Genomic DNA, 12,568 nt, shown 5'->3' on the forward strand with positions numbered 1-12,568 from the left:
CTCCGAAGTGCTCCTAAGTCTCCCAAGTGTTGGTTATCCTGATAGGAATGCAAATTAAAAGGTTAATAAAGCTAGCATCATGATAATACACCCATCTCTCAGCACCAGCCGTCAAAGCACCCGGCAAAAGCTGGCGCAGGCTACTGAAGGGGGAGAGGACACGGGAACGACGTTTTGCAGCAAAGTTTTCCATTATTAACATTATTAACAGGGGGCATAGAAGAATTATACTTTCCACATAGGAATTATATATGCATTTGTTCAGTACTACCGATTGCATAGTCAAAACATCAACAAATCTGTTTAGTTAATACAGTAGGCTAATCCATTTCCGAAAAGTACACTGACCACCAATACCGCGAAATGTATCTAAACACCGGAACCTGTCATCAGCCGCCAAAGTACTAATGTAACTCTCCTGATATGTCATTGCAACTATATTTATACCGTTTTTAAAATTTCCATGTATTTCCTTGTCAAGCAGCTGCGCACTCCATTAGCCGCCATTCAAATTCAAAGGCTTGTTTTCCTCCAAGAAGGGGCGGTAACAACACTGCGGCATGAAAGTTCCCGGATGATTGCTCTGGTCTATTGTTGACTGTATTGCGCCACGAAGTGGTAAAATTGAAGACATACAACGAATGTGGAAGGTAGGCCTGCGCATTTATTGAAGGGAAGCATGGATGGCCTCAACTGACCCGTTCCGATTTGTTACAATAAATAAATAAATAAATAAATAAATAGGCTACATACATACATACGCACATACATATCAAACCCCTGCCCTTCTGAATGATGCTCTTTTCTCCCGACCAACCTGTCAAAATATACTGAACAGTCACCACCAGAAAAACAGAATTAAGTTCAGGGTATCAGAATGCATACATTATGTTCTCTAAGGACCACTGTTATTCAACTTGGGCTACTCTGCTGTAGGAATTCTGTGCGTTACAAAAGTGTGCAAAGCAATCAGGCCCCTCAAGAGGATGCACATGTCTCCAGACGTGCCTGTCATAATCTCTCCTAGAGGAATGACTGCCTCTCAGGTTCACCATTCAGATGTTTCAAATGGCTACTTGAGTGTTTTTGAATCGCTATTACAGCGAACTTCAAGCTAGATTCGTTAGGCTATCAAGCAATGAAAATGTTGCATCATTTGTCTCAGCAACGTGTGTCACGCTGCCTTCACTCCCGTTGGTAGTCGCCGTGTTGCATCGCTCAGTATTGGCATAAAATATATGGGGCGCCAAATGTAACAGACCTTTTTCGTGGACAGAATGCCTTCTGTGCTACGAACCGCATACATTTATTACGAAACCATATAACACCGTAACGCCTTTTGTCCACGAAAAACACAAACGCGTTAGCATTATGTCCACGAAATATTGAAGAGAGCACATACTTTCGTGCACAGAAAACAAAACGGATAATTCCTTTCGTGCACTGAACTGACCGTTGTGCTTTTCATTTTGTAGACAAAAGGCGGAATGCACTTCGCACTATGTGGACAAAAGAAACTCATTTTGTAGACAAAAGTTATTCTGTCCACGTAACAGATGTCCTAGGCCAGCATTTATGCTGTTATGGCACTAAATGTAGAATGCGTTGTATGATCATCATTCTGTGCCATCGAATGTTCATTTTGTTCACTTAACTGTTTTGCTATATTACTGAAAGTATGATGTGCACGAAAGGGATTTAGCACAATATATTCCGTGACTCCGCAATTACAAGAGGCATTCCGTCCATGAAAGCAAAGGCTGCTTGAACTTTCGTAGACATCAGTGTTTTGCTTTCGTGGACGGAATGCCTTCCGTCAGTTACAGAATGAATCGTAATGAATTTATGCGTTTCGTAGCACAGAAGGCATTCTGTCCATGAAAAAGGGTCTGTTACATTTGGCGCCCCATAAAAATAGACCTCTAGTCCATTTTAGCCCCGCCCAGTTCTCTTTGCAACGGGCACTTGTCTCTTGTCGCTGTAAATCGCCAACTCTCATTGAAAATGAATGGCAGCCGGTCGCTTTGTCTCTCTCCTGTGTCGTCCGTGTGACCGTAGGGTATGTCGCCTGTGTCGCTGTCACCGAGCTAGCCCTGCGGTCGCTATGTCGCCCATTACATTGTAATGACATTGTATTCAAATACATATACTTTAATATGGAGTTGGTCCCCCTTTTGCAGCTATAACAGCTTCCACTCTTCTTGGGAGGCTTTCCACAGATTTTGGAGTGTTTCTGTGGGTATTTGTGCCCATTCATTCTGTAGAGCGTTTATGAGGTCAGGCACTAATGTTGGACGAGAAGGCCTGGCTCGCAATCTCCGTTCCAGTCAATCCCAAAGGTGCTCAGTGGGGTTGAGGTCAGGGCTCTGTGCGGGCCAGTCAAGTTCTTCCACACCGAACTCATCAAACCATGTGTTCATAGTCCTTGCTTTGTGCACTGGGGAACAGTCATGTTGGAATAGAAAAGGGCCTTCCCCAAACTGTTGCCACAAAGTTGGAAGCATAGCATTGTCCAAATTTCCTATAAATAGTGTGGTCTTGCTTCAAACACTACCCTTTCACCATGGACGGCAAAGTAGCATTCGCAATTGCCGCTATCCATGCACGGAAGAGGAGCACAAAGTTCTTTACTCATTAGTTTTGAGTAAAGAACTTTGCTTAATTTTTTTTGTCGCCAAATCGCGACTCCCCGCGCCATGTCGCTCAGTTTTGCCCAGCGACCGTTGGAAATGAATGACTTCCGGCCGCTTTGTCGCTTGTTGTCGCTACCGGTGTGAGCGCAGGGTAGAGTGCGGGTTTTCTGGTCTCCGAATGGAGGCGTGGGTTCGAATCCCACTTCTAACTGAGATTTTTCCTTAATCTCTTCGTATGTGGGCACTGCCTTGTAACTCACGTGTATATATGCTATATGTGTCCCTAATGCAGCAGAGTCAAAAGGAAACACAAGAATGCTAATACATTTTACACACCAGTTCATCACCAAACTCTTTCAGAGATTTCAAAAACCACTTGGTGAAATGTCAAAAACAGCATCATGCATGACATGCTTTGGATCGTTTTCTTCTTTAAAGCACGGCTCCTCGTTTCATTTAACGATCACCTCTGGATATCTGTGCTTTCCCACCATAAATGGGAATTTGGACTGAGGTATGTTTGTGATAAAGTGCACGTCCCTAATACAGCAGAATTAAAAGGAAACATAAGAATGTTAATACATTTTACTCGCCATTCCACCACCAAACTCTTAATTTACCATTAATGTACCATTAGTGTTGAAGTTACCGTTGGGACGTGCATTTCAGCACCTTACACGTTTTTCTCACCCATTTATAATCCATTTTACCTAAACACATCACCAGGAAAACATTTTTATTATTAATTAATACAACAGCTGTTTAATAATCACACAGTAATCTTTAAACTTGTTGAAATAAATCTTTCACTAAATTTAACCATTAATGTCTGTAGTGGAGTTACTATACTGACACACTAATGCAAACAAGGGCTTTAATGTGATCTGCAGCTGAAAGTTACATCACATTCTATGATATTATTGTCTCTTTACCCAGTTGTTTTCTAGTTGTACATTCAGTTAACATCTGGGCTCCCAAAGACACTGGACCCACAGCAGTGGTTTGATCAGCTTAGTTTGTGTTTTTTCATCAAAAACTATGGCATAGCAGCAATAGCCCAAACCCTGGCTTCTGAGAACCGACAGTGACTGTCAACTCCCAGAATGCCATCTTATGAGTCCTAGTGACAGTGTTCTGTTCATGGTAGGCCCCACCAAACCACTCTACTTTTGAGCCCTAGCTAAAACAAACAGCATTTGCATGAATCATTTTAAGCCCCCTGTCAAAACGCTCTTTGTGGGTCTCCACATCCAGACAACATTCAAACTAGTCACCAACGTCTCTGTTAAGCTTGAAGTTGGCACCCTTGACGTGCATTTCTCTCTTTCACCTCCTCTTCTGGTCAGTGGATCACCTTTTCATGCTTCCCTGGAAGGGGGGCTGCCTCAAGCTTCCCAGAACAAAAAGTGTCCTTGTGCCTGAGGAGTGTGTGTAGCCCTAACCCTCACATTACATTATACACCAGGCATTGTCCTAGTGGAAATATTATAAATCAGTACATCAGAAAATTCACTCCTCATAAACAGGTACACTAAACAGAGTAATAGGCCTACCTGTCTTATGTTCCAGTTCTGCAGATTAAAGAGTTTTTTTTTTCTCTTTATTCTCAAAATGTAAATGTAATTCCCACACATTTCACACTACCCACACAAAACATATTATTCTACTCTATGTGCAATTTGTAATCATATGATTTAATGCAGAAATTCCCATAGAAATGCATATGGAATCCTCAACACTGCATTGCATTGTGACATCACAATGGAAAGCTGAACATTTCCCTCAGCCGCAATGGATTTTGTCGGCATCTTTATCTGGGGTCTCCGGGTAAGAGTGGTTATTAATGGATTCAGTCCTGGAGATTTTGTTTGTATCAGGATTTTGTACATTTTGCTGAATTTGGAAATGTGAAGGGCAGTACTGAGCTGTGTTGGGATTTTACTGACAGTGTTACCTAAAGCACTGATGCTCACCATGGGCACAGCCATAACTGTTAATGGATGCTGAATCTCATCTTCTGAAAACTTAAATACATAAAAATCATAAATCAAATGAGTGAAAGGCAAGTCAAGAGTTGTCATTGCTTGGTTTTGAGTCACTGAGATTCCTGAAAAATGTCTGAGTAAGCTCTCTGAGGAAAGAAAATTCATTGTTTTTGACAAATTGTAAAAAAAAAAAAAAGCCACGTCACCCAATTTTGCTGATATCGCAACACTGTTTACAAAGACTGAGATATCATAATTAGGGAAGTCTAAATGGTGCAGACCAGTTGGCTGGGATCTTTACCAGGATCTTCAACAGGTCCCTATCCCAGTCTGCCGTTCCATCCTGCCCGAAGTCCTCCACCATAGTCCCTCTGGCCAAAAAACTCTCCATCACCAGCCTCAATGACTACCGGCCAGTAGCACCCACACCTCTGGTGATGCAGTGCTTTGAAAAACTGGTACGGAGTCACATCATATCATTCCTACCCCCCACCTTCGACCCACATCCGTTTGCATACAGAGCTAACAGGTCTACAGAGGACACTGTAGCCACAGCCCTTCACGCAGCGCTGACCCACCTGGAGCAGCAGGGGAGCTACGCTCGGCTCCTCTTTGTGGACTACAGCTTGGCATTCAACACCATCCTCCCCCACAGACTGGTGTGTAAACTGTTGGACCTGGGTCTGCCTTACTCCACATGTCTTTGGATTAAAGACTTCCTGACAGGACGCACACAGAGGGTTAGAGTAGGCCCCCACATCTCCACAGCTCTCAGCCTCAGGACTAGCTCCCCTCAGGGCTGTATGCTGAGCCCCCTGCTCTATACCCTCTATACACATGACTCCACCCCTGTCCACTCCAGCAACACCTTCGTCAAATTTGCCGACGACACCACAGTGGTGGAGCTCATCTTAGGGGGCAATGAGTCCGCCTACCGGGATGAGGTGGAGCGGCTGTCAGTGTGGTGCTGAGACAACAACCCGCTCCTGAATACGTCAAAGACAAAAGAGTTAGTCATCGATTTCAGGAAGGAAAAAAGGGACATTCAACCCATAATCATCGGCGGGGACTGTGTGGAGAGGGTCACGGACTTCCGTTTTCTGGGAGTCTACATTGAGAAGGACCTGACCTGTGGTATGAACACCACAGAACTGGTAAAGAAGGCACAGCAGACACTCTACTTTCTGAGGGTCCTCAGGAAGAACAACATCGCCCAGAGACTGCTGGTGTCCTTCTACTGCTCCACCATAGAGAGCATTCTCGCTTACTGCCTCTGTGTGTGGTTTTCCAGCTGCACTGTGGCACACAAAAGAGCTTTGCAGGGTCATCAAGACTGCTGAGGTAATCATTGGGTGCCCTCTCCCCACCCTGGAAGACCTACACAGTTCCCGCTGCCTCAAGAGAGCCTATAACATCATAAAGGACACATCCCACCCCGGTCACTCTCTGTTCGAACTGCTACCGTCAGGCAGACGGTATAGAGCCATTAGAACGAGGACAAACCGACTCAAAAACAGTTTCTATCCCACAGCTGTACAAGCTTTAAATGCCACAAAATAATGTTCACATTCACTGTGCAATAAGGGATCTGTGCAATTAATGCTCAGGGTTCTTCACTCTGCAACAAGGGATCTGTGCAATTTTTCTGATCCGTGCAATTTTTCATTCTGGATATCTCTGTGTGTTTTTACTTGTGTTCTACCATTTTTACATTTTTATAGTCTACTTTTAAATTAGTTTCATACATTATTTTACTAGTTTTTATTGATCTTTGCACTGTTGAGGATTGCACTCAAATTTCATTGTACATGTTACAATGACAATAAAGAAATTCTGATTCTGATTCTGGGTAGTCTTGGTTGTTCTCTGAAAAATCAAGGAGAGCAGATATACATGGCTGAATGTATGAGACATCTCATGCTAAGTAGAACACAATGGCCAATCCCAGCATGGCAGGCTCCATTATGGACACACTGTGCTACGTGCTAGGACATGTACTGTCCAGTAGTGTGGCAGCCTACGGAACCATCACAGACGCTCTGCCTTGTGGCTGTTGTATTACACAGTGGATCATACGTATAGTCTATATTTTGTGAATGAGAAAAATTTCAGTAGTAGTCCTGCCCATGTTGATACCAGAGACCTCATGAGAATGATCTGAGAGGCAGCAGGAAAAGCAGCTCAGGGCTCAAGGTGCTCATCCCTGCCAGGGTGCGCAGCAGAACCTGTCTTTCTACTGTTTCAGCTCTGCAGAGAGAGACTGAGAGGAATCATAACAGAGGGATGGGGTTTATTATCTTTGATTGTATGCCCACTGTGCTGTCTGTTATAGTTTCTTGATTTACAGACTTTTGAAACATGATCAATGTGAGAATGATGTCAGAAGCCATGTCAAATTTGGATCTAAAAAATGAACAATGCGATAATAAAATTGCTGTACCATTATGATCAACAGGGGGAGCCCTGGAGCTCTTGACCTCAGTTAACCAATCCACTTGCTTCTGTTTCTCATGTGTCACGCAGAGATTGCATTCAACGCATGCATTCAATTAATTCAATAAAACACCATTCTACATTTTCACAAGATATATTCTCAGTGCTATACGCTGTAGTTTTTTTTTGCCCCCCATTGCATTTTACCAGTTCTTCCACAAAATCCAGTTTGTGTGCATGCATTCACCCATCTCATTCATTTTTCCAGCTGACTGACTGAGCATGCATTTTTGTGGTTTAGGTGAATATTTTGAATAAAGATTGTGTCTTGATCGCAGCAAAAAAGCCAGACTGAATGCCTAGCTAGGTTTCTCGCCGCAATATTTATTTTGAATGATCAAGGACACAATAAAGTTACAGAAAACATTATTCGCTGTCAAGTATCCTTGTGTAAGTGTATAAACAGAAAAATTACGCTCTCTGTTCGAGTCCCAAAGTAGGAACTAGGCGATCGCCGGCTGTCTTGTTTTATTTCCCATCGCGGTCACTGCTGACCAAATTGGATCTGTCTTGCATCTCCATACAGCCTGTAACAGGCTCTATAAGGGCCCACTACAGGTCCAGCCCTGGACGAACGAGTCTTAGCTTTAGCCCTGGCTTTGCCGCCGGTTTTGCCTCTTCCGCTCATGTTTGGACTTTCTGCGCTCTTCCAACAACTTTCAAACGACGCCTCTACAACTCGCGAGCCGAGCTTATAGCCACATGCAACGCTTTCATTGGTTAAGGCTTCGACGTGATTTCATCCAATCAAATCAGAACAAGTCTTTCGCGCGGCGAGAACTCAATGTGTCGTTAAAAGTGCATCCGTTCAACAGCCTCTACAGCGAGCTTACAGTATTTTTTTTTGTTGTTGTTTAATGATAAAAGACTGTATTATTCAATTACTCCTGCAGCGTTTCAGCGCTCTAGAGTCCGCTTGTGTGTTCTCCTTGTACATCAGTCAAACAAGCAACACTGCAAGTGTTTACATGCGAAAAAAGCACGGAATACTGGTGGAAAGCCTTCCCGCTCGCACCACACGCTGCTATATTTCTCCCGACTTGCCCCACACCTAGCCGCTTTGTGGGGAGACGGAGCTTCTCACATTGCTTTCCTGCAGCGTTTCCCACTTAAATCAGCTAAAACATTTGCTGCACTTTGACATCGCATGTTATGCGTTCACGCAAGGCCCGTGTGCTGCTCAAAAAGATAATGCCAGTAATTTCTTACCCGAGCGTGCGTTTAAAATTTCGCTCATTTGATGCCAGTTAAAGAATACGTCAAACAGAGTTGCCTAATCGCTGCACTTGGGTGAGATTTTATTTTTGGCATATAACACAAAGTATTGTTCGATACGAGACGTCATTTCTCATGGGAACGTTGATCGTGGTTGAAATTAGGTCGTGCAAGATCGTCGTCATTTAGCAGACGCTCTTACCCAGAGCGACAAACAGATTAATCTGTTTATACAGCCAGAGATTTACTGAGGCAATTGTGCATGGGTTAAAACCCTTGTCCCATGGTACAACTGCAGTGCCCCTGCAGTGAATCGAAACAGCGATCATTTGGCGACGAGTACTTTCCACGCTGCTGCAATTACGTGCCTCTAGCTCCTGATATTCATCCCCATCGCCGTGGGTTGTTATACCCCTATGGTGTCCTTTACCGAACGTAGTTTTGATTTAATCCCTGAGCACAATCATTGGGGTTAACCCCGTTGCTTTAAATCTTTCAAGGTACGAGAACTGCTACGGCGAAATAAAACGGGACTTTTGCGTTTTAGAGAGAGTGAGCGGCTCTGAAAAGAGCCTTTGGGGTTACAGTAGGTGACAAGCGACTTTACTTGGAGCTGGTGTACTTGGTGACAGCCTTGGTTCCCTCGGACACGGCGTGTTTGGCCAGCTCTCCAGGCAACAGTAGGCGCACGGCAGTCTGGATCTCCCTGGATGTAATGGTGGAGCGCTTGTTGTAGTGAGCCAAACGAGACGACTCACCGGCGATGCGCTCAAAGATATCGTTGACAAACGAATTCATGATGCCCATTGCCTTTGAGGAAATGCCGGTGTCGGGATGAACTTGTTTCAACACCTTGTACACGTAGATTGCGTAGCTCTCCTTCCTGGACTTTCTGCGCTTCTTGCCGCCCTTACCGGCCGTCTTGGTGACGGCTTTCTTCGATCCCTTCTTGGGAGCAGACTTGGCTGGTTCAGGCATAATGCTCGTTTCTTCGCAAACACGAATGAATGCTCTCACGCCCCATTCTTGGCCTACATATAGAGTGTATGCAAATTTTACCCACGATCTTTGGCCAACCAGTTATAGCAGGATCTCATTGGCAGATTCTTCTGAATCGGATGACATTCAAATTCGATTGGCCGATTTCCTTGGGCTGGAATACCACAAGTTGCACATCTATCGAAACAAAGGACTTCTACCGCGCGACTCCCACTTTCTCTTGTAGTGTTTATTAATCTTTATTTTTTTGCAAGACAATTTACGTAGGTGATATTAGTCAAAAAATACTTTCAAGACGCATATGGAAAACCAACAATCAAAAATCTGCATACCATACATTGTCGTGTATATTGACGTATGATTCATCTATAAACATCTCATACACACGCCAAACTATGATATCCGCCACAAATAGTATACAGTAATATTGTATACAGTTACAATGAAAGCATGTTTCATGGCAGTGGTCTTATCGCTCTTACTGTCCACAGTTCGTTTACGATTCAGTTAAGTCTGGGCTTGTCTAAAAACCAAACCAGCTGGTACAAAAATATCAGTTGTCCTTTGGCGAGATTTCCCACAGCTTAATTTTTACAACATTCCCAACAACCCAAAATAAAGCATATTCTTTTTCACCGAGTTTCTCATCAAAATCGATCCCTCAATACCATCAACTTCTCAATCTTTATGGGGAAAAGGCAAGCTCCGGGCAACCCGCTCCCGTTAGAGGGCAAGGGGGCAACAAACACGCGCTCAGCTACATCGCTGCTTGAGAAAATACAACGTAACAATCCAAGGTTGCTGCAGCCCGTTTCGGTAAAGCGCAACAGTGTTTTCTTAAATGTGTCAGTGAACAAGGAACGTCTAACTCTTTCGTATGGGGAAGTGGGCGGCTCTGAAAAGAGCCTTTGGACTGGTTTTTAGTTCAGATCTCACTGCAGGATTGACGTTTAGCCTCCGAAGCCGTACAGAGTACGACCCTGACGTTTCAAAGCGTACACCACATCCATGGCAGTGACAGTCTTCCTCTTGGCATGCTCGGTGTAGGTGACGGCATCGCGAATAACGTTCTCCAAAAACACCTTCAGCACACCGCGCGTCTCCTCGTAAATCAGACCAGAGATACGCTTGACACCACCTCGCCGAGCAAGGCGACGAATTGCGGGCTTGGTAATACCCTGGATATTATCACGAAGAACCTTACGGTGACGCTTGGCGCCTCCCTTCCCCAAACCTTTTCCTCCCCCGGACATTTTCCAACACCTTCACTACTACAGCCTACAACAGAAACAATGTCACACTGTTGAAGTGCACGCTTATATTCACTGAAAGACGACCTCATTGAGGCCCCATACTCAAAGAAAAGGCGGTTCGCGTTAGAGCCCGCCTCCTTCAAGCAGAGATCAAAGAGTCAACGATGCTTTTTCAGTATGTCATACTCGTGCGAATTGTTAGCATAGCAACAATGACTGTAATGGAATATCTGTAATCGAAATTTGGTGCCTGTCAAGGTCTTACATCATGAATGCAATGCTGTTCATGTTGCCATCCTTTGTTACAACAGTTTCCTGATTCTTTACATTATTCTCGTCATTCACCGTATCAGAGCGCCATCTACTGGCCGCCATTGTTAATGAAACAAAGAATACGCAGTTTTAAGTTTTTTGCTGTTCACATGTGAGAAAGAGAACTATCGTTCACTCGCCTTTTCATTCTCGTTTGCTTCGAAGATAAGACAATTAATGGTCACGTCTTTCCCTACGAGGGCAATGCCCGTGAGTATAATTTGTTTTTAGTTTATATCGTCGTTGCATTTAAGAAACATGTCAAAGTCTCTTAGTTTTATACAATTTCTGTTGTCATACGTAACGGTGGCTAATGTGGTTCAGATATCAATACAGTGGAGCCTATGTAAGCAAGATGCATATTCTGTAATAAGTTACACTCAGACAAAGCATGTCAGGCTAAAAAAAGATTTATTTGTGTTTTGCGGTTTTACAATAAGAGAATAAAGGAAAGAAAGGAACTGAGGATCAAGCTGTTCATCCTTTAGTCTCGTGTTTAGCTTGCTGGCTAGCTAAGAAGCTAAGTGAGGCCCGTATAGTGCCTTCTCTTGCTTGGCCCCCTAACAGCACCCACAAAACAGTTCACCGCGATACACGGTCAATGGAACATTATGATTAAGACTCTGAAGTACGTTAGGCAAAGGAATGCAGAAAACTGGTTACAGCTCTTGGATTGTTGTTGATAGTGATTTTGCACAAACAGCCATAGCTACCGCGCCGACACCTCTAAGATCAGATCAGACAACTTCCTTCCACGCTTTGAAAAGCTGAATGATCAGAACCATAGTTCAGAATCACTATCCTGGCGAAAAGCCACAAAAAAATCTCCAAAAGACCGAAACAGCCATGTAGATGTCGTGCTAGAATTTGCTGTGGTAAGCAGGGTTCATAGAGTAAAAGTTACTGTGAATTTACATGCAATTTACTGTGCAAAACAGGTTTCATAGGATCACAAAAGCCTGTCTAATGCGTGGCATGTCGTTAGACGGGTGCCTTGCTCACTGCGAGGTGTCAATAGCCTACACAATAGTGCACTTGTCAGCGCGCACACACACACACACACACAGATGGTAGGAAAAAAGACTTGAATACTTCATTTGAATGAAGATTTATCTGTGATAAATTCTAACTAATAATATGTTAGGAAAGGCGGTTTGAATTCTAAGTACCTTTTCAAAACCTTGAGTAGTGAGTACTTTAATTCAGGAAGGCTCTCAAAGTGACTAAGCAGAGAACAGTCTCCAAACAGAAATAAAATATTGCTAAAGGCATCTCGCTACTCTTTCAGGTTCTTCTTGTTCATTCACTTTCCCTATAATTCCTGGACAATCAAAGTATAGTGGCAAACACGCCCGGTACCAGGAGAAAATACAGAGGGGTGCAATTGCAATCCAATGTGGGGCAGAAAAAGTCATAAATACTATGTAGATACAGGGATATAAGGAGACAACTGGGGGTGCAATGCACCCCTACTAGCAATGCTAGGAATATGATCTACAGCAGTGTTTCTCAACCCTCTCCTGGAGGATCCCCTGCCCTGCATGTTTTAGATCTCTCCCTGCGCCAACACAGCTGATTCAAATGATCAACTCGTTATGAACTCCTGAAGCTGCTTAGTAACAAACTGATCATTTGAATCAGCTGTGTTAGGTTAGATCAGGTTAAAAAAGAATTGATG

The 12,568-nt window shown here is 43.7% G+C and overlaps 2 protein-coding genes across 2 annotated transcripts; both read right to left on the minus strand.

Moving 5' to 3' along the window:
* Positions 1 to 8,929: 8,929 nt before the first annotated feature.
* On the minus strand, positions 8,930 to 9,304 carry LOC118768959 (histone H2B). The gene has a single exon (XM_036515949.1). It carries the CDS (start codon positions 9,302 to 9,304, stop codon positions 8,930 to 8,932), a length of 375 nt encoding a protein of 124 aa, XP_036371842.1.
* A 971-nt stretch (positions 9,305 to 10,275) lies between these two features.
* LOC118796330 (histone H4-like) lies at positions 10,276 to 10,578 on the minus strand. Its single transcript, XM_036555156.1, has 2 exons — positions 10,525 to 10,578; positions 10,276 to 10,491 (listed from the first exon to the last, which is right to left on the minus strand). Exons 1-2 carry the CDS (start codon positions 10,576 to 10,578, stop codon positions 10,276 to 10,278), a joined length of 270 nt encoding a protein of 89 aa, XP_036411049.1.
* Positions 10,579 to 12,568: the final 1,990 nt, after the last annotated feature.

This window comes from Megalops cyprinoides, chromosome 21 (assembly GCF_013368585.1).
Source record: "Megalops cyprinoides isolate fMegCyp1 chromosome 21, fMegCyp1.pri, whole genome shotgun sequence".
NCBI classification, from domain to species: domain Eukaryota; kingdom Metazoa; phylum Chordata; class Actinopteri; order Elopiformes; family Megalopidae; genus Megalops; species Megalops cyprinoides.

What these genes read in the sequence shown, in the direction of transcription:
- LOC118768959 (XM_036515949.1), bottom strand. Translation starts at nt 9,304, where the DNA reads ATGCCTGAACCAGCCAAGTCTGCTCCCAAGAAGGGATCGAAGAAAGCC.
- LOC118796330 (XM_036555156.1), bottom strand. Translation starts at nt 10,578, where the DNA reads ATGTCCGGGGGAGGAAAAGGTTTGGGGAAGGGAGGCGCCAAGCGTCAC. An exon ending in GCGCCAAGCGTCACCGTAAG is followed by an intron (nt 10,492 to 10,524) that starts GTTCTTCGTGAT and finishes GGTATTACCAAG; the next exon opens with CCCGCAATTCGTCGCCTTGC.